We start from the raw sequence: 21,417 nt of genomic DNA, 5'->3' as shown, positions 1-21,417 counted from the left end.
CTACTTTTCTACAAATACTGTTCTCCTGTCACTGCTTTACACTGTGGCTCATGCATTGGAAAGAGCTGCAGTGAGCCATCTCCTTAGGTTTAAATACTAAGATCTGTGATTGTGAAGTTTCTGTTCTTTTCAGCCTCTCCTACTGCTACTAATCACAATCACTGCAGTAATGGGATAAAGCATTAAAAAAAAAATAAAAGAAATCTAGAACTCTAGTGTGCTGTAATTCCACAGCCATTTAGTAGCAAAATGCAACTTTCTTTTCCCTCTGAGTCTAAAAGGGAAAACACTAGGGCTTTTGTTCCCCAGGGTGAAATAACAGCAGAAGGCAAATCATAACTAAACCCTTGCTGAGAATATTCTTATTCTCAGAAAACCAGAGAGAACAAAGACTGGGGCATCTGATGGTTTCTGGCATCAGTTTTTTAGTGCATAAAATAAAAATGCATACATAGACATCTTTGTTCCTGTAAGTGCTCTTATCACCTTTGAGCTAATGTGAATTGCACTTAAGAGAAATGCAGTCAAAAGTGGAAACTCTCTCATGCTTCCATCTGCTTGTGAAAAGAAGCTGGTTCATCAGACAGAAGTGTTCTGTTAAACGTGAGCTGCTTTGCCTCTTTGCCACACTTAAGTAGAGGTGTCCATGGAATTAAATGCCTCTTGGACTGAAGGGGTAAGGACACATTTCCTTTGCTATGGTGATATACATTCCCAGCTGGAGAAGCCTCAAACCAAGCAGCAGAGCCAGACCCTGCCACTCGGGACCAGACAGCTGGCTGTGTTGATTCATTTGTTCTGCAGTGCTCTGTTACAAACCACGTACTCCTCCTTGGCTATGGATTTGTTCTCTGTTGGCTCCAGTTCCTTCTTCCATGGCTCCCAAAGATACAGCAGCCATGCAGTGTGTGATAGAACCCACTTCTAGTGCTCTGCAGCTCTGTAAGGGAGAACCCACGGGTGTCTGAGTCCAGGTGACACTGTGCTGGGCAGGCTGCTGCCCTCTGGGTGATGGAAGAGGTCCCTGGTCCCCTGGGCAGCATGGTTTATGTTGTCAGGAGACCAACCAGGTTGAGTTTCTTTGTCCTACTTTGCTGTTGAGTAATAGCAAAGGCAGCTCAGGAGTTGGTGGGAGGATGAGCCAGCTTGTGCTTGGCAGAAGGGGAGGAGGAGATATTGGGGATGCTGCTCTCATCACCTCTCTATTTCTCTTGCCCAGCTTTGGGGTCATCCCAAGCACCCCGTTGGCCATTCACACACCTCTGATGCCAAACCAAAGTATTGATGTCTCCCTGCCCCTCAACACTCTGGGACCAGTCATGAAAATGGAGCCTCTGAACAACCTTCAGGTAAGGATTGTCTCATTTGGGGCAGGGGAGAGATCAGCAAGTGCTCAGCCCAATTCATTTGGCTCAAGACAGTGTGGTAAGGCTCTGGTAATAAAATACCATGTGTTAGGGTAGACCTCATGGAAATGGGCCATGAGTCTGGCCAAAACTTCCTTTTTCTAGTGTCTTTCAGGAGGAGTGAAGCAAAGACATGTTGAATTTTGTGAGTTTGCCTTTTCAAACACCCCAACCTGCTTGCATCCGTGTAGATTAAGGTCTTTGCCTGCTCCAGGAACATTTTTCTGCAAGCTGGGCTTGAAGTTTTGTTGGGTTTGTGAACTTGAGCTGGTCTGAACAGAGGCAGTGTGGGCCTGTGGTGGAGCAGGCAGCAAGAGCTGTCAGCAAGAACTGAGGCATTGAAAGGAATTGCCCAAAAGATGGTGACTGCTGAGTGATTTAATACACACAAGATGTGTAAAAACCACAAGGTGTGTTCCAGGAAAGGCAGAGAAGGGATGTCAGCAGCTGGTGTTTCATTAATGAGGCTGTTCTTCCATAGAAGAGGCAACTAGCAAAGGGCTCCTGCTTCTGCTCTGTGTAGCTGGGTCCTCCTGGATAATTTTCCCTGTATCCCAAAGCATTGTAGCCTCTCCCACTCTCTTGAAGTCCTCAGGTGGAACTTGGTTGGGTTCCTGTAGTGTAGCAGCTCAGAGAGAGGAATGTTTTGAAGCGGCTCGTTCTGTTTTTAGACTAAGAGAATGCAATGGAAGTTCCTATTTATTCCTCCTGACCAACTGTGTTTTCTTCCCTTCTTTTGACTTCTGTTCCGGGGCTTATGACTTATTGATGAGTCTTTGGGCAAAAAGCTTGAAATAGCTTCTCTGGTGCTCAAAGGAGCAATCCTCCACTCCACCTCCAAGCTCAGCCGAGCGACCTGGGGAGCATGTGGACAGGGTACAAAGTACATGTGCTCATCTTCCACAGAGGGGCCCTCCCAGATTCTGGAAAAGCTGAATTCCCTCTGCATCCAGGTCACAAGGATGTGGTTGCATTGTTGCATGTGAGTCAGCTGTGGTAAAACCCTACCTCCTGCTCTGAAGGAAATCTGGAAGTCTCCTGGAGGTGATGGTCCTGATTTGCCTCCATAACACTGCAGACTCCCTCAAGCAGATGTTCTTAAGTTGCTGCTTCCTTTGATCAGGAAGGATTTAGGTTATTAAATCTCTGAAGGAATCAGAGAAGTTTGTTTCTTGTAGCATCTTCTGCTAGAACAAAGCAAAGAGAAAACAAGTGAGGAAACCTCCAGCTACCTTATAACGAGACAGTGGAGCACTGCTCAGTGCCAGACTTGGTTGCTAATTTCCTACATCTCTCATTGCCATAGAAGTTGGCTGCCCTTTTACAATCAGGGAAGCTGCCATATGGAGTAATAGTATATTTCTCTGCAAAGAGTTGAATCATGATAGCAGATGCCAAGTTAAAAAGAGCACTCCCCTTACTTTTTTGACAACAGTGCGTTTGATGGAGATCTGTCATTGCCCTGACAGCCAAGGCTCTGGTTTTGTTAGTTCATATTGAAATTATCTGTCTTGAAACATTCAGAAATCGTTTTGGTGACCTACTTAGGGAACAATTTATAGCATAATTCAGGAGTAGAGAATACAAATGTTTTTGTATTCATTGAAGAACCAAAACACTCATCAAGTTGAATTTGCTTAATGTGATTTTTCTGAGCTGGGGAACATTGAAGTAGATGCAGGGCTGGTTTGAACCTGTGGGCCTTCTGTTCATCTCTTAATCTGGTGGGGTTATTTTGTTTGAGTAACAAGAAAAATAAGTCCTGCAGTAACCAAGCTGATAGCTTTCAACTTTTTGTCATGTTAATTAGAAACTTCAAAGACTACTTGTACATTCCTTAGGCAACTGTTTCAAAAGTAATGAATTCAGGTCTTGTTCAGGTTATTTTTATTACCATTTCTAATTTCTCACCCAATACAGCTGTTTTAATCTTACCGTTTGTAGTCATGAAAAGAAACTAAATCATTTGACAAGTTAACAAAAAAGCCATTTTTACGAGAAGGTGAAGAAGACTGAAATATTTTCAGAGGCTTACTTGGGTAAAATGCAACTATGGTTCCCAACTGAAAAGTTTGCCAGTCACCTTGCATCTTGTGAGAAGTATTAGCAGGCTTCTCTGGTAGTTGTACAGGCTTGTTTGGGTCCTGTAGTTACCTTTTCACAATCTCTCTGATACCCTCACAGTCTCTGATACCCTCTGATGACACCCTGGTTGTTGGGCTGAACCTGGTAGAAGAAATGAGGTGGGCAGAGAGTATTTTTGTCATTGTGAATGTCCTCTCAAAGAGGAAAATGGGTTCCAAAATACGAATTTGCACTGGGGAGGATTAATAACTCTTTCCAGGTACATCAAGTGAAATTTGGAATGGGAAATACCTGGAATGAGAGCTTTTCTATGCTTAAAGAGAACTGCTGTTCCTAATGAATGACCTTTCAAGGGCTGTGAAATGCTGGGAAATCAGAATAACTGGAATGTTCAGTTGAGTCCACAAGAATTGCTCCCTTAACCCTGGAAATGTGAGAAAGGGAGGCAGCCTGCTGAGGGAGTTTTGGAACTCAGGCCTGGCCTGTCAGAGCATGAATACAATAATCTCTTCTGTGAGATGATAACCACTTGCAGGAGACCATACAGTCAGAAACAAGCTGCAGAGCCTCCCGGAGCAGTAGTGAGTCTGCCTGAACCTGGAGCCATTGCCATTCCCTTGGGATCCACATTCAGAATTGATAATCAGTGTGTTGCATTCCCCAGAGTTACCTCCTGTCAGCTGCCAGTGCTGTTGGTTGCAGCTACTGAGCATGCAAGTGAAAGAAGTATAGCATTCAGTTTTCCAAAATGCCTGTAAAATGATCTGGCCACTGTTGGAAGGGAAGGATCTGCCAGCTGTGCTTCATCCTGAGGAGTGACACTTGGCAGTGCTGGCTGCTGTGTGAGGTGCAGAACGTTTTTGTTTCTTCCAATGAGTTTGGCAAAACATTTCCCTAAAGACAAATGAAAGTGCAGCCTCCTTGTTGATAAAAGATTGATCTTGGTTATGTACTAGATGATCCTTGCTCTTCCATGCTGAGGTCTGCTGCAACTCATCCCCTGTGCTCCTCCAGCCCTCAGGGCTGTGCTTGCAGTGCAGAACCTCAGGGGTGTTCATGTATCTTGGGTCATAAATGCAGGAGCTCTCAGTACCTGGAAACAGATTTCACACATTTGACTCTCCATGAAAAACAAGGCTGAGAATCAACGTGAGAAGCAAGCAAGTCCAGCCAGTAGATGTTCTCCCTTCAGTGTCTGCTTGATAAATGGCCCAAGATCTGCCTGGGTGGGAGCTGTGTCAAAATGGGAGGACCAGCCACCACAGAACAACCTTGGGTAGGTGGATGTGGAAGCTGCTTTCTTGGGTTTGTTGTCTAGGCTGGTTTTTAACAGCCTGTATTAGCAAGGATCTTATTCCATCAAAAAAGAGAACCCTCCTGGGAGCTCCCTTAATTAAGGGCTCTGCTCACACTTGGTGTCTGTGGCCAGTTCCCAGCTCAGCTGCAGAAGGCTCTTGGCTTGCTGGTGAAGGGCAGGGCTGCCACATGGTGTGCAGCACGTTTCATCCCATGCACGTTTTGAACTTCCAAATCCAGGCAGGCACACACCAGAGCATAATCCTCCCAGTCTCTGGCTGTTCCCTGATGGCACCCATTGTGCCCAGGGGTGACAGCCCCAGCACCCACCCCCCTGCCTGCACACAGCTCCAGGCTCAGCCTCTGCCTGTGGGTAGAGCATCGGCTGCCAAGCACCCGTAGGATCCTGAGAACCCTGCCTGTCACACAGAGTGAAAGGAAGTAGCTGGCACTGCCTGGGGACATGTGACAGCCAGAGCAGCAGACTGTCACAAAATAAACTGTGACCTTGTGCTGGCAGAGGTAAAAAAGATTCAGCAGAGGAGAGGAGCTCTCACCTTAACAGTTTGGCTGTTACCAGGCTCGAGAGCAAAACCCAACTTGAAGGAAATCCTTAATTTAGTGTAGGTGCTAATGGGATTCCAAGTAGGAATGTTGTGTACTTGCTGCTGATGGAAAGCATCTGTGTTGCTTTCAGACTTGACTTTGAAAGTCATTTCTTATGCTCAAGTCTGGGATTTGAAGCATCAGAAACCTACACTGTTGAAGAAAATAACCTGGTGTTGCTCTTACAAGGTACACCCTCCCCAAAATACCATGTGCTGGCTCTCAGAGGATTGCACTTGCAAGAAAGGACATGAGAACAGTGCTCATGCTGCAGGGTGAGCAAATGGGTTCCAGGGCTTATTTGTAGAACTGCTGCTTCCTCTAGTCAGATCATAAACAAGACCCAAATGATTGGGAACCCTGTGCCAGTTTTTAGTGAGCTCATGCCTTTTCAGCAAGGAAAGTGGAACCTTTTGACTTTTATCCCTCAGCAGCTTTGTCATCTCCGTGACTAAATTCACCAAGGTAGTAACATTATTTTTCCCCCTTTCAGAAAGATTGTAGATGGAAAGCCATTTGTATTTGAAGTGTTTCTGTTTCATCTCTCAAAAATCTGAAGGTGAAGGTCTTGGTAAAGGTTTCACAGTTCATGTCCAGGTCAGCAGGTGAAAGGTGCAGAGCCAGAGGCAAAGTTGGTCTGGACTGGAGGATTTATTGAATGCATGTGGAGGTGCCTTTCAAGCATGGCAAACCTGAAGAGACTTCTCAGCTACTGCTATCACTTCAGTTGTCATTGATTGTCTCAGGCTGATATTCCCATCTGAGGAGCACTGGATTTTTTTGGCAAGTAGCTGTTATTAGCTACTCAATTTCTCAGAGGCACTGCTGGGGATCTGCTTTCTGCCTGTGGTTGCTGTCAGAGCCTATCAGTTGGCATTGGATTCTCCTGATGTGGCAGTGCAAAGACTGGAGTGTGACCTTAGAAAGCCTGTCACCAGCTGGCAGGACCTCTCAGCCTTTCCTTGGGGGGAGCTTCCACATCCAGGTAGCTGCAGGTGCTTTTTCATGAACCAGAGCTGGGGGACCACAGCACTAACAGTGCAAACCTGGCTGTTGAAGGGAAAAGCATGTGATGTTGCACTATGGAGTAGCTTCCATGTCTTGAACAGCTTACCAGTGCTATAAGCTTAAGGAGCCTGTACCCTTTTTCCTCTCCTGTTTGCAAAAATTATTTGTAACAGCTGCTTTCTGCATCATTCCAGACAGCTGCCAAGTGATCTGTGATGTCATTCCGGAGCCCAGTGATGCAGTTTGGGAGGAGGAGGGCTGGCATGTGGCTTGCTTTTCTTTGCTGGGAAGAAGTTGCACTTCAGAGCATCTTAATTGGGTAGCTCTCCAGGGTAAAGGCAGAGCAGCTTACTCAGAATGTTTCTGCAGAGTTGAGAAGCAGGTCAGCAGATACCTTTTTATAGCAGTCTCATAACTGCAGGGACGGGGCTGGCATATTAAGTTGGAGTGTGCCTCCAGAACCATGACTGAGAGAAGGCACTGCCTTCCAGCCCCTCTTGTAAGAAACTGCTGCTGTATGGCTACAACAGTTACCTACAAAAGCTGAGTAATCTCTGTTGTTCTAAGGCAAAGCAATTAATCATGGAATCAGAAATTGGAACAGATCTGCAGTTACGCAGTGTAATCCCTGCCATGCTTTCTGGGGTTTGCTACAGTTCCTCTTTTTGAGAGCATTCTCAAGGCTGATTTTAAATACTCCAAGCACTGGAGCTTCTCTCTTCCTCAGGAGATTTTTGTGTTGCTTAACAATTCTCTCTATTGAGTTTTCCCAGACGTTTAGCCTGAATTCCCTCCTCTGCCTCATCTCTCTGACTTATATCCAAGCAGAGCATCTGCTACAGCTACAGTGCAGTCCCAGACTGAGGTGTGTTTTTGGCTACCCACCCAGTTTGTTCAATTACATTTTGAATCCCTTAAATCCATCCACCAATCTACTTTTACCCCACTGGCTTTGGCTCCTCCAGCTCCAAGAGTGGACATTCCAACTCATGAGTGTGATGCCAGCAATCAGAGCAAGTAGCAGCCCCCTTTTACAGAGAACCATTTTTTTTTCCTAGGTTGCACCATCATTTACATGGTTTTAGTGGGCTTTAAATTAATCCCTTCTTAAGCTGGTTTGCACTGTGGGAATTAAACATAAGTTGCTACCTTTAGTGATGGCTAAAAGTAGAAACCTCACAGACTGTCACATCTACCTTCCTGCTCTCGTTGCACTTCTGGGACCTTCCCAGTTGCTCCAAGAGTTTGTTCAGGAGCTTGAGCTCCTACTGCTTGTCCTCTGGTGCTCATGCATGTCTAATCAAATATGACTTGTGTTTGAATTCTCTGGTTTACTCCCCTCCCTTGTCTATCCACAACTGTTTTTACCAACATTTGGGGATGCCTTTCTAAACCTGCCACTGTGGGACAATAAATTTTTCTCTGCAGGACACTAATATATGTAATTATGTAATGTGATTTGAGTTTGTCTTGGCATAAATCTTTGTAACAGCAAATGTGTTTCTTTGGCTCAGCATTTAGCATGGTCTGGCTTATGTTTTAGCTGGGTGACAAATGGGAGAATTCCTCCTGGGTTTTTTCAAAGGAAGTGGGACCTTAAACAGCTCCTGAAGTTCAGGACTACCCACACGACCTCAACTCTAGGTGTCTTGTACAGCCTGAGTTTCCTTCATCACAAGCACTGGGAGGTGTCTGCTGAGCTGTACTCTCATGACAGGTTATTGCTGTGCAGGATGATGTGAGGAGAGCATGAGAGGCATAAAAATAAAGCCCAGAGCTACCTTTTTCTGTGGTATTATGACAGGGTGCTTTGACAGACCTCCAGTTTGCTCCAGCTCTCAGTCAGGGGAAAAATGGAAAGTGAGGTTTCTTTCTGTATTAGCAGAGATTAGTAATGCAGCAAGCATCTGTGATAAAATTCAACTCTCTGCAGCTCCCTGGCTGGCAGAGTTTAATGACACTGATAATTAAGTCTTTGGTCAAGGCAACTTTTTTTTTTTACCTGTCCTGATTGCTCTGTTGCAGAGCTTTCTTCTTCCAGGAATCAACACCTGGCACGTGCTCACTTTATAGCTTTCAAAAAGGTAAAGATGGGAGGCTTGAGAGATGCTGCAGGCAGTGGACCCACTTCAGGCTTTCTAGAAAGATAGAGGCTGAGATAGAACTCATCCAGGAGGCTGCATGTTCAGGCACAGCTGAGAGCTGGGGGTGAAAATGAAGAATACCCAGGGGTTTGGAGCCAGGGAATGAAAAGAGTGAGGCAGCAGAAAGGGGAGATGGAGAAGCTCATGTGCAATATAGCAGAGATGATAATAGCTGTGTGCAGTCAGGAGACAGTAATGTACCTCAGAGGTGGAAGAAGTGAGGGGAGGGAGAGGCTGAATGACAGCAGAAAAGAGCAAGGCTGCTGGCTGTGAGCCCATCAGTGCAATTGGCTCGGAGGCAGCTTGGTGAAATGCTCAGGAGATTGAGCAGCTTTTAGGGAAAATGGAGTGGGCACAGAAGGGTGGGACTGCTCCTTGTCTGAAATTACCCAGAAGCTCAGGATCACCTCTCCAGGTAGTCTGAAATTCAGAGTTGACCTTTGCTTGGGGAGAGCACTTCAGGGCGTGCTGGTAGGTGATGAGACTGCATGAAATTGTGGGATCCCTTTGGACTTCCAGCTGATAGAGATGCTTTAACCCCTCTTATTTCTTCTGTAACAGGTGGCTGTGAAAAACAACATTGATGTCTTTTACTTCAGCTGCCTAATTCCCCTCAATGTGCTTTTCGTGGAGGATGGCAAAATGGGTGAGTGCTTTTAGGTCTGTGGTCAGCCTTCTTCAGCCACCCAGCTGGGTGCAGCTCTCCCATGGCTGAGGCTCATGTGTGCTTGTCATGATCTTTATGCTCAGGAGATCACATCTCACCACCCTGAACTGATCTGTAGTGGTCTGGTAACCCAGCCCTGTTGTCCTGAAATTCAACAGTTACCAGAACCCAAGTCCTCCACTCTGATTCTCTGCCAGATAAAGGATGAATCAGTTTTCTTTGAGGCTGATTTGGGGATTTTGTGTTTGTCTGGTTGCTTTTTGATAATTTTCATTGAGGGCTTGAGTCACTCAAATGGGTCTAGGATTTGCCCCCACACCACTTTCACTGTAATTTGTGTCTTCCTGGTCACCTTTATTAAATTGCTGTTTGAACTGTCGGGGAAGTAGCTTGAAAAGCAGCTTTTGCTATAATATAATCCTAAATGTGGAGGTCTCCTTCCTTCTCATCAAATCCTGCTTGTCCTTGGTTTGCAGACAGCTCATATGGTACAGGCAGTCTCTGGTTTGGCAGCTCCAAAATCCAGCCAAGCTTTGCTGCTTTTACAGTGAGACTGAGGTGGTTACAGGAGCAAATCCTGGATCCCAGCAGGGCCAAATGTCACCAACAAATCTTCTGTGTATCTACTTTGTATCATTCTGCTGTGAATTAATTAATGCTGTGGTCCTGTGAGGACAGAGGAGTCCTGATGGTTTCTCTCTCTTGTTTCTAGAGCGCCAGGTCTTCCTTGCAACATGGAAGGATATTCCAAATGAAAATGAGCTTCAGTTTCAGATTAAAGATTGTCACCTGAATGCTGGTGAGTAGCTTAATTCTGCCATGCTGAGAGCACTTTTGATGTATGGTCACTAGACATCACCTTATTAAACAGCAGCATCTTTAGCTAACAGATTTATTATGGTTATTGCACTTAAGACCAGAACAGCCTTGAATCCTAGAGCTTGTTTCAGTAAAAACTTCAGCTTGATCCCCATAAAACACATCTGAACTAACATTTTAGATTTTACTTTTCTCTTTCTTCCTTTCATTGTGGACTTTAGTGTGAATGGTATTCTTGTTTCTCTTATGCTTTATTTCTCTGCAAAACTGCTCTTCTAACTAGAGCTGCATGTGTTGGGGCAGTGCAGCAATCCTCTCCTGCTCCTGTACACTTCAGGCAACGTGTTCTGGCCCTGACTTTAATCTACTGCATAATCCTGGGTCACCACCTTTCAGCCTCTCCTTTCTTTATTCTGTTGTGAAAGAACAACCCTACAAACCACTGTAAGATGTTTTGGCATCTCTGGAGGACAGACCACTTGAGGAGCTTTGGTCTGCTGTGTCAGCTGCCATACTGATGCATTTTGATCACTCTGTGTCCTGTGTTTAGTTGCCTCTGTGAGCATCCTACTTATACATATGACCTTACTCCTGCTGAAGGATGAGGGAGTGTAAAAAAAAAAGTGGAATGGGGCCAGCCTAGCAGCTTTGCTCCTGTTCAAGAGGTTCTGGGCAGGAGCCAAGTGATTCTAGTGAAAGCTGCTGTGTTTCACAGAGGAAAAGAAGTGTCCCTATTGATTGCAGACCTCATAACCTTTTTATTCTCTCATGTCTGCTATTACACAATGAACACCCTCTTGCTTCAATTGCAGACAGAAACCACGGGTCTCTTTGTACTCATAATTATTACTATTTTGGAATATAAAAGATGGAGCATGCAAGAGGGGGGGAAAAAATAGCAGCTGTTGGACCTTATGACTTAATTTCAATGTAGGGTTTCAAATGAGAACAACCTCTGTGCCTCCCCCAACCCTCCCTCTGCTCCCAACCCTGCTTGGCACAGCCTCTCCCCTGCACTGCAGTGCTGCTGCCAGCAGTGCCTTCTGCCCCAGCCCTGCCCCAGTCACCCAGAGCTTTTTGCATCCCAAATCAGAACCCTTGGTAACTTCTCCCAAGTTGGTGTTGGGCTGCTGTTAGCAGAGGGTGTAGCTGGGAGGGAGAGAGGGGGATGTGTGGCTTGGAAGATCCTCCAGGCTGGCCTGTGCTCCCTTCTGCCTCTGGAAGAAAATGTAAAAAATGTGGAGTGACAATCAGTGCTCCTCATTCAGGAAATGTTGGGCAGCTCAGGACAAGGCTGCTTGTCCTGAATTGGTGATACCTGGTGGAGAAACATGTTCCTGACTTGCAAGGAGAGCACAGGAAGGGTGGGCAGTTTCTCTGTAGTGGTGTCCACAGCCATTGCCAGGGCTCTGGTGGGAAGAGGCTTCTCCTGGTGCTTTAGCAGAGCCCTGGACACAGTGCAGGGATCCTGAGCTCAGGATGCTCGAGGGTGTGCATGGTCTGCCAGCCTCCTTGGCTTTAGGTACTGGAGAAAGTGGGTCATGTCTCATAAACAGATTTCAAACACTTCCATGCACTGAAGCTTCTGGTTTTGTATTTCTGCTGCTGACAGCTCCTCCCTCTCATGACTCTACTGATCCTTTCCTTCCTTGACCACCTGGGCTGCAGCACAGAGCAGGCCAATAGCTTGCAGGATGGAAAACTAGGGAAATCTTGTGTTTGTCTTAGTATTTTTGCAACCCTGACTACTCTGCTCTGTTAGAGCAGTAACTCCTCTAGTACAGAGCATCCCAAGAGCATCAAACTTGTCATTACAAGGATCAGGCAGACCCCATGGAGGGCTGGGCTTCCAGCATCCTCAGGGATGGAGATGTCTCACAGTGTGGCAAGTGGCTTGTCTGGTAGTACACACCACAGGGCAGGGGCAAAGTAAACAGGGTCAGGTGACAGCTGAATCCATCTTCCTACTGATTTGTTCCAGGGCAAGGGTGTGTGTCTGGCAGTAAGGAGCTATTCTTTCAAGATTCACATCATTTAGATCCAGTGAAAGCAGCCTTGTTTTAAGGCCCCCTCTTTCTTCCAGAATAGCAGCTCTGTGTCTAAAACCTTCAGGACCTTGATCCTTGTGGAGGAGGCAGTGGTTCATGTTGAAAAGACTCTCAGGGGAGATGCCTGAGCAGAACAAAGCTCTCGACCTGGGCTGCTGGTGCCTCTCTTGTTCACCCATGAAATATCACTCCATCAGCTAAGGTACATGAGGGCTGCTCTGGCAGAGCTGTGCAGAACAAAATCTGCAGATTTCAACAGCCCTTAACTACAACTCAAGAGACACTGGGGTTTGTTGGTTTATTGTTTTCTTGGTGGGGTTTTTTTTGTTTGTTTTTTTTTTTTTTTTGCAACCCTTCAGCACCGAGGAAAAACTCAGGCTCGGCAGAGGTGTGCAGCCACCCTGAGAGTGATTATTCCCTTGAGTCCTTCTCCCTCCCCTCCCATCTGCTGGGATCAGTAATTCATGCCTAGTCTGAGCCCACCCCCTTGGTGGCCGTGGATGCTGAGGCACTCACAGCACCATTCATGCTTCTGTCCAGCCCATTCCAGCCCAGTGACGTGGATGGAGCTCAGAGCTAAAAATACCTCTGCTCCCCAGCACCAGCCCCAGGCACAGAGCTGGGGGGCAGAGGGGTGAGCAGGGTTCCTGCACCCTTAGTGCCTGGCTTTTCTTTCTCCCAGCTGCAAAGAGCCTCTGCTCTCCTAAATGAGGCATTGCAGCACCAGGTGAGAAGTGGGGGTGAGGTTATGTGCCAGGAGACCCTGCTGAGCAGCTCAGCAGAGGATGCTGATTTTCTTCAGGGGAAAAAATGAAATGGGAATTTCTTTGAATCAAAGTGAAATGGGCTTGGAATAGGGAATTTTTTTTTATTATTTTTTTTTTTAGGGGGCTGGGGTTTTATCTGTCAAGAAAGCAGATTGTGCATTGTTCACCCAGGGCTGCCTGGCTGGCACTGCTCTGCTGTCACTGTTCCACAGTCACCTTACAGCACCTCCTGTGTAAACTGCAGGCTTTTCCCCAGGTTATTTCTTTTGCTCCTTGAAATAAAAAGGAAGATAAACACAGTCAGTCAGGGAAGATGCTTCTGTGTGTCTGTTCTCCCAGGTCTTTGTGGGGAAAAGATCCATCCTGTTCCCATGAGCAAGCCAAATACAATTGACTTTTGTTTGCAACAGGGATGGCAGAAGCAGCTCCAGTCCCTGGCAACTCCCCCTGGAACCAGGGCACAGAGAAGCCAGAAAATGTTGGCTGCTGCAGATAGCCCAAGCTGAAGCCTGGGATAAGGTCCCAGGCTGTGGGTGAGGAGCAGGTGCCCTTAAGTGGTAGAACTTGCAGCATCTTTGAAAAAAAAAAACAAAAAAACAACAACAAAAAATCCCAGGTCCTCGACCCTTGAAGGTATTTCTGGGGTTCCCAATGACCTGGAGTGATTCTGTTGATTCTGGGCAAGGGATTTGGGGCTCAGGTTTCCAGCAGTGAGATCTGTTCTTTAGGGCTGGAGCTGTGTGTCTGTGGATTCACTCTGGAGTTGTATCATGGGACCAAGGTGTTTTTAGGATGTGCTGCACGTCTGGAATTCATTAGAGCTCTTGCGTGCATCTGCCTCTTAGGAAGGGGTTGTGAGAGTGCTATGGAGAAAAACATTTGGAAGTGCATCTAATAATGAAAACACAAGGTCATGGTTATACCCCAGCATCCTCATCTCTTATGCATCCAGTGCTAAATTAATTGATCTGGGCTTTTTTTTTTTTTTAATTAAAATTTAAGAATCTAATCCATGAAAATAGATTCATAGCTCAAATAATGTAGGTGCTGTTGGTGCAACTGCACCCCTGCAGCTGAGCACTCACTAAAGCTCAGTTTGGCTTGTTCACACTGATTTTTTTGTGGGTTTTTTGCTTTTTAACATGCAAAGCTTGATTAAATTTTGAAGGACCACTGCATTAAACTAAGATATGTAAAGCAGATCAGCTAAATGTTTGTTTGCTTGTTGGTTTGGGGTTTTTTGTTGGTTTTTTTTTTTTAATCCTGCTTACCAAAACCCCCAGAGTGAAAGCTGACATGCTGACTTGCACAAGGAGGTTCAATGCCATTAAATAGGAGGCAATTAGTTGCTGTGCAGTTCAGCAGTTGTAGGTACTTTGGTTTTGCTTTCTTTTATTGGACCACAATTTGGTGTGAAACAGCAGCTGTAGTGTTTGGGGTTGAATATGGCTTTATTGGTATGCAGTGGTCACTTTGTTGTTTGTGGTTTTTTTTCCCCTGAGTAATTTGGAACAAAAAGAAATTGGATTTTCTGGCTGGAACAACCTGGGATGCATTTCTATGCAAGCTTCCCTGGTAAGGTTGTTTTTGTTTTTTTTTTTTCCTGTATGTACAAATCTAGTAATCTGATTGTTTATTGTATTATCAAACTTGTGCTTTTTAATTAATTAAATTAGAAATTAATTTACTGTCATAATGTTGACCAAAGTGCCTCCCTACTGGATTTGGGCAGATGGATTTGGATGCAGTTTTTGGCTGGATGCTCAGGGTTACTAGAAACAGCATGGGGATGTTTGCAGCCACCACAGCAAAAAATACAGGGATTAAAATTCATTTCCTGATTCCAGTGCTCCTTGCAAAATGCCATGAAGGTCCAAGTTGAGAAAAGGCACATTGTTGGTGTTAATTCTGAATTGTGTGGGTCCTTTCTGAAAACTCCTGTGGTTTTCAGTGGGTCATCTTGGCTGTGTGAGTTTAGAAGGGGAATTCTTAAGCTCCGTGGGTGGGTTTAAGCACATCCTTTGCTTTACCTGTAAGGAAAGTGCTCTTGGAAAAAATGGGATTACTTCAGTGCTAGGGAGACCTTGTCCAGCTGTTCCTCACTGCATGCCTGGCTTTCCACCTGTACTCTTTGGTTGTTGGACTGGGGTAGGGCAAAGAATTCTGTTTTTAAAAATAGCAAACAACAAAATGCAAAAAGCCTCCAAAAATTAAACATACAAACAAAAAAAAACCCAAATATGGACTGATGTCACATCCCTGGTCTGGGTGGTGGGAAAATCTCACTGTATTCTTACACTGGGCTACAAGATTTTGAGAATAAGTACTGAGCCTAAAGAAAAAACCCTGCAGAAAGTTGCTCAGCAAGGTCAGGTGGAGACTCAGCTGATTTTTCAGGGCTCTGTGGCTCCTGTTTGCAGAGTCCCTGGGGACATGTGCCCTGAGCACTAACCAGGACTGTGCTGGGTGCTCAGCTCTTGCTCAGAAACCAACAGCCCCTGTTCAGGACTCAGCTCTCTGCTCCCAGCAAATATCTGCTTGCTTTTTTTTTTTTTTTTTTCCCTTTTTATTCATAGGCTGTGCTGTCACATGGCATTAGCTGTCCTGCCTTCAGCCAGGCACATCCTGGCACTGTTGCTTAGCAACTCCAAAATCCTGATGCTTGGGAGCACAGGAGGGATGGGAGCTGCTGCCTGGGGAGGGAAAGGGGGGGGGGAGGCTCTTACCAGCCCCCAAATCTGTGCTGAGAGCAGGGCCAGGAGTCAGGCAAGCTGAGCACCAACACCCCAGCTTCCTCCCTGCTCACCCCCAGTGTCTGGCTCAGACAGGGTGTGTTTTGTAGGGTTTCTTGCACACTTCAAGGGGGTAACTGAGGTCAGACAGGGAGGTGGAAAACAGGCTTTCCTAGGGAGTTTGCCCTGCCTCAGTTTCCCTCCCTGTACGTAGGAATCAGCTCCCAGCAGAGGCAGCAGCTGTTTAAATGTTTTTAGCACCACGTGGTCGAAGGCTTTGGTGTGAGAGCAGCTGCCCTGTGACCCCACCTTGCCCCCAGTGTCCCCAGATCACAGCTTCCCAGGTGGCAGGAGCCCTTCCCTCTGCCATGGGATGGGATAGGGGCCCCACCACTGCTAAAATTCCAGCTTCCCCTTTGCTTCCAACCCTGCACCCAGGCTCCTTGGGGAATGCCTGTGCTCTGACAGCATCCCCCAGCAGAGGAGGAGGCTGCACCCAGCAGGAGTGAAGATTGCTGGAGAAAGTCTCAAAGCCTTGCCAGCAGTTCCAGGATCCATGTCCAGAGAGGCTTCAGACCAATGGAGGTTTAACTTCAGCCTTTTAAAACTGGGCAAACATTTAACACCAAGCCCCTTACAAACCATGCTGGCTCTCTGAGCCAATGCTTGTGTTGAGCACATCCCTTTGCCAAGCCCTGGAGGCCTCTCCAGCTGCTGGAGGGGCAAGAGGAGATGGGAGCTTGGGCCCCATCCTTGGTTGGTGATGTCCCAGCTCCCCTTTTCCTCCTCTGGGTGAGTTTGTTGCACAGAGGAGAGGAGAGGTGGGAGGAGGAGACAGAGGGACTGAGGGATTTTAAGCAAAGGATCTCACTACTTACTTAGATCTGCCAGTTTCCATAGTAACTGGGGAAGAGAGAAAACCTAAATCTGAGTGTGTCTGGGTAGCTGGATGCCTGAGCCCTCCTCGCCCTGCACACAGCCACTCTGAAGCTTGGGGAGCAGAGGGGTTCAGCCCAGCCATGGGCAGAGGCTCCCATAGGGCTGTTCCATGGGTCTGGTTGTCAGCCCTTCCCCAGGGAGAGGCAGCAAATCCATCCTGGTCTTGTAGGGCTCTTTCTCTCCTGCTTTTCCTGTTCCCTGTGCACAGACTCAGCTGTCCTCTCTAATTCCTCCCTGCACCAGCACAGGTTTGTGTCTCTTCTCAAATCTGACGTGGGTGGATTTGGTGTTGGGATGAATTAGAGCTGCATGGTCACTTTGTGCCCCTTCCCTGCTGCTGTCCTGCTCCTCCTGCTCCTGGAAATGGATCCGGTGTTTCCAGGCTCCTGGTTTTCAGTGCACATAGGTTTAAGGCCACTTTTCTCCCTTGGTGTCAAAAGGGCACAGCCCCTGATGGAAGCCCAGCACAGACATGGTGTTCCCCCACAGCCCCAGCAGAGCTTGGAGAAGTTCAATTTCTCCAGGAATGGGAATTTACTCCAGACTTGGAGCCCTCCTCCCTTGGCCTTCCCCCCCAAAGTGTGAATGTGTCCCTTTTACTGGCACCCACAGCCCAGGGTTTGCCTTGCTTCATTCTGAGAAACCCCTTGGCATCCCAAGGCTGAGGATTAAGGTTTTTGTGTTCTGCTGTTCTTGTAAGGTCCCTTAGAAATAGATTATAACCCTTATAACATCATCATGGTTAGATCCATCCAGATCTCTAGATAAAATCACACATCATCTTGCAAGTGCTGAGGTCATGCAGTGTCTTGAAACTGTATCACAGCCCTGGGATGACTGGAAGCAGAGGTCTGTTTTTTTTACACCTCCAAGTGATTGCATTAAAAAAAAAAATTAAAAAGAGAGGATTTTTAGTACCTTGTAGGACTTCAGCTTGGTCAGAAGTTTCTGTGTGTGAGTTGGGGGGAAGCAGGAGGGAGCTGTGAGGGCTGGGACAGGACCTCAGCACCAGGCACCTGAGCAAGCCTCAGGCAGTCACCTGTGTTCTTCACCTTCATCTTCTGAATTTTGGCTGCCTCCAGGTCAGCCTGCCTGGGGCTTGTTGGGGGTTACAGATAGAGCAAGAGTCCTCCTTCCCTCTGAGCTGCAGATGAAGGCAAAAAGTTCTGAGTGACTCAGAGCAGTGAGCAGTAAGTGGAAGCCCTGCAAGATGGGCAAGGGATCACAGCCTGGAAGGAGAAATGAGGTGGGCTCACAGAATCAAACTGGATTTTTTTTTTTTAATCCTTGGATCATGTCTGTTTCTGTCCCAGGGGAAAACTGGGACAGAAGTCAGCATTTTCCTTGTGTGCTTCCATCCTAGGAACATTCCTCTGGGCTCTCCTGTTTCTGCAGATGATGAATCTGAATTAACAGATGTTTTTTTTTTCTCTCTGAAGACACTGTCTCCAGCAAGCTGCAGAACAACAACGTTTACACCATTGCCAAGAGGAACGTGGAGGGCCAGGACATGCTCTACCAGTCTCTAAAACTCACCAATGGCATCTGGATCTTGGCAGAGCTTCGCATTCAGCCAGGGAACCCAAACTACACGGTGAGGTCTCAGCTGAGGTGGGCACATGGCCCAGGCTGGGGGCCTTCTGACTCACCTCACCCCTGGACCCATTTCTCCTGGCTTTGTCTAATGGGCTTGTTTGGGGGGGTTATTTATCTGAGAGCTCAGGTGTGCCCACCTAACCAGAAAAAAAAAAAAAAGTGAGAAGCAGCAGAGTTTCACTGCTCTGGCACTAGTGAGCTGGGATAATGCCCACTCAGCAACAATCCCTTGCTTGGCTCTATCTCTGAGATAAAGCCAAGAGACATTAGTGTGAAAGCACTGCCAGGAAGCCCTTCCCCCTTGGATACAAGGAGAAATTTATGCCCTGCCATCTTCCTGCAGTGGAGACTGCCTGTCTGGGTGTCAGAGCCTCTTTGGCTTTGTGCTGGCACCAGCCTATAGCTGGTGGGAGGGTGCTGTCTGTCCTGCATCCTTCACCCCTGTAGCCATTCTCTTTGACTTTGTTCCACTTCTGAGGATTTCTGTGTCTGAGCATCCTTTTGTTAGCGGATTTATCTCCTCTTGGAAAGTGTTCCAGGAGTTTCAGGCTAAATCCATGGTCTGGGGATCTGCAGGGTGAAAGCAGGTGTTGGAAGGTGATGTGAAGTGTTTGTACAAGGATTGAAGCTGCCAGCCTGGTCTCAGCCTGACCCTGGCTTTAGAGAGGAGCAAGAGCCAAGTTTGTGTCCATCAGGACTGAGCAGCAAATCGTTAGAAGCCCCCAGGCTCAGTGCTGGGGGTGCAAGTCCCCTGTCCCAGGGTTTGGGGCACTGTCCCCTCCTTCACACCTGCAGTGGCATCTGCATGTGGGAAGGAATTTGGAAAGCCTACAGTGGGAGTTGGCTTTCATTCCCCTCCTCCTGTGTTTGTAGCAAGATTTGAAAAGGCAGTTTGGTGAGGAAGAAAGCAAAACCCAGAAGAAAAAAGAAAAAGAAACTAGGTGGCTTCTTGGCTGCTGCCAGTCACGTCTGCTGTCTGTCCCACCCAACCTGTAGGTCAGACCTTTCCAGAGATGGCAGAAGGCTCCTGCCTGCCCTTGCACCATGTCTGACCTCTCCTCCTCTCCTCTCCTCTCCACAGCTCTCCCTGAAATGCCGAGCTCCTGAAGTGTCCCAGTACATCTACCAGGCCTATGATGCCATCTTGAAAAACTAACAGGACATCAGCCTGTGCCTCACCCTGCAGAAGGAGAGGGGGAGAAAAAGGGGTCCCCAGCTCTTCCTTCACCACCAGGGCAGGGCAAAGCACTCTCTCCACTGGAAGCAGCTGTATTCATGTGTAGGATTTCAGTCAAAGGCACTGATTAACCAAGGTAGCAATTAGTATCCACGTGCTAACGATGATAGGGAACAAAAACCCCTTTGGTATTTTTAGCGTCCATGGAGTTTGTAACCACTGCTTCAATTCCTCCCACGTTTCCCCCTCGCCCCTCACTCATCCCTTCTCGTGGGCTTCTCCATTTTGTGCCAATGTTCAGTGTTTTCTAAATGGCTTTAGGCGTAGTTATGATTTTTTGTAAAAACAACCTCTCATTGAAGAAACAAGCAAAAACCACACGTGGGCTCATTAAAACAAGGCAAAAGTGTCGAAAACCTAACACTGCACTTTATATTTTTTATACTTTTTTTTTCTTTCTTTCTTTCTTTTGAGTTTTTCTATTGTAATTGGCTTAAAGGGAAGGCGATTCCAAGGAAGTATTGGGAGCCCTGCAGGGATGTCAGCCTCGAGGAACCTAGGAACAGAGCCATCAGTTCAGTCCATGGAGGCCCAGATGGAGCCCCAGAGAGGGTGTTTTTTTTATTATGCCTGTACTGGCAGTCAGCTCTGCTTTTGATGGTCTGTTTGAACTCCAACCATCTCCCTGGCTCGTTAGCTCCTGTTGTGTGGGGAGGAGCTGCAGACCTAGATTGGTAATGGGACAGCAGCAGCTGAAATGAAGGAAACAAACCTGTTCTTAGAGCAGAAGGCTCTTGCCAGAACTCCAGGTATGATCTCTGTGTCTTCACCCAACTGCAGCCCCTCTTCTTCTTGTTCTTTCTGTGCCTGCTACAGCCAAACTGCCTTCTTGGCCATCCCCTGAGCTGTGCCACCTTCACCCAGCCCCTGCAGAGAGGGGCTGCTGCTGGCTGTGTTCTGGGGCACTGCAGGGAGCAGAGCAGCTCTCCCTCTTCTCCTGCTGTCCCCCAAACCCAGGCTGTGGCACAGGGGGGGGTGGTTTGGACTCAGTGGTGTGTTGCACCCTGCCTGCCCTGGGGTTTCAGGTCAATCTGGGAGCTAAGCAGATCATGGAAGTGTTTCTTCCAGTTGCAGCTTGGCTCTTTGTGCCCAAAGGCACATGGTAAGAAGGGACAGTCGGGTTCCTGCTCTTCCCCCCTGTCCCAAGCAGCCCCATGCCCTGGCCCCTCTTTTCCCACCCATCCTTAGGGCCAGGACCCCTTCCCTTTCCAGTCCACGGCTGTGGACTCCCCACATTGCAACCACTAAGTGCTGTGGCAACAGCAGTGAAAGCAAAGCAGCCTCTTGCATGTCCTTGCCCCATTCATAGCTTCTCCTGCTTAAACCCAAGCCTCTAACCAGAACAGCTTTGCCCTCCCCAGCATGCTTTGATGCCATCTCCTACCCAGTGAGCAAAGCTCTTGTGCATAGCAGCCCCCATCTTGTCTTTTTAGATGCTACATTTAAAGTCAGTAAATGTTTTGTGGTGGGAACTGGTTCATCAGGGCTTTGGCACTGTCTGCAACCATGAAGTGTCCTGGAAAAGACTCCAGCAGGACATGGCAGGAAAAGACTCCGTGCAGGACCCCAAGGAAGGTGGTGCCCCTGTGTAGGAACCCTGGTGTGTGCTCTGGCTGGGGAAAAAGTGGAGCAGAGCTGGAGCAATCCAGCCCTTGAGCCGTGCCCATGAGTGCTGGGAGGTTTAGTTGCTCCAGGCACTGCTGGGCCTCCACAAAAATCATTAATAGGACAATTAAGGAAGCACCAGTGGCACCGAGTGCCACGCTGTGTCGGGGCAGGGAGGAGATGCCAGAGGGTCAGGAAGATTCACTTAACCCTCCCTCCACTAACCCTGCTGGTGTAGCTTGGATGCAGGGAGGGGGGATGCTGAGCATCCCTTTCTCTTGCCAAATTTCTTCCCAGCTTTTGGGAGGTGTGGGTGTCTGCACTGTGGGGCAGAGCCCGGGCTCTCTGGGTGGTTCTTTGCCCTCCTGTCCCACCGTGCTGCTCGTTTGAGTGTTGGCCATGTGGTTGTGTTGCTCTTCAGGCTTTCCCTGCCCTCCATGTCAATAAATTCATCTCCACGAG

At 47.5% G+C, this 21,417-nt stretch overlaps 1 protein-coding gene across 2 annotated transcripts in view; it reads left to right on the top strand.

The window, feature by feature from the left end:
* The window catches only part of AP2B1 (adaptor related protein complex 2 subunit beta 1), a 74,810-nt gene extending 53,393 nt beyond the window's left edge, over nucleotides 1-21,417 (top strand). For both annotated transcript variants that reach the window (XM_071765445.1, XM_071765446.1), the window contains 5 exons: nucleotides 1,220-1,349; nucleotides 9,107-9,191; nucleotides 9,925-10,011; nucleotides 17,957-18,111; nucleotides 19,195-21,417. In XM_071765445.1, the coding sequence (XP_071621546.1) occupies nucleotides 1,220-1,349; nucleotides 9,107-9,191; nucleotides 9,925-10,011; nucleotides 17,957-18,111; nucleotides 19,195-19,269 (532 nt within the window). In that variant the 3' untranslated portion in view covers nucleotides 19,270-21,417. The remainder of the gene's footprint in view (nucleotides 1-1,219; nucleotides 1,350-9,106; nucleotides 9,192-9,924; nucleotides 10,012-17,956; nucleotides 18,112-19,194) is intronic.

The sequence above is a fragment of the Heliangelus exortis genome, chromosome 21, assembly GCF_036169615.1.
Source record: "Heliangelus exortis chromosome 21, bHelExo1.hap1, whole genome shotgun sequence".
Taxonomy (NCBI): Eukaryota; Metazoa; Chordata; class Aves; order Apodiformes; family Trochilidae; genus Heliangelus; species Heliangelus exortis.
Note: the sequence above shows the minus strand (reverse complement) of the source record. Positions and strands in the feature narration are given on the sequence as shown.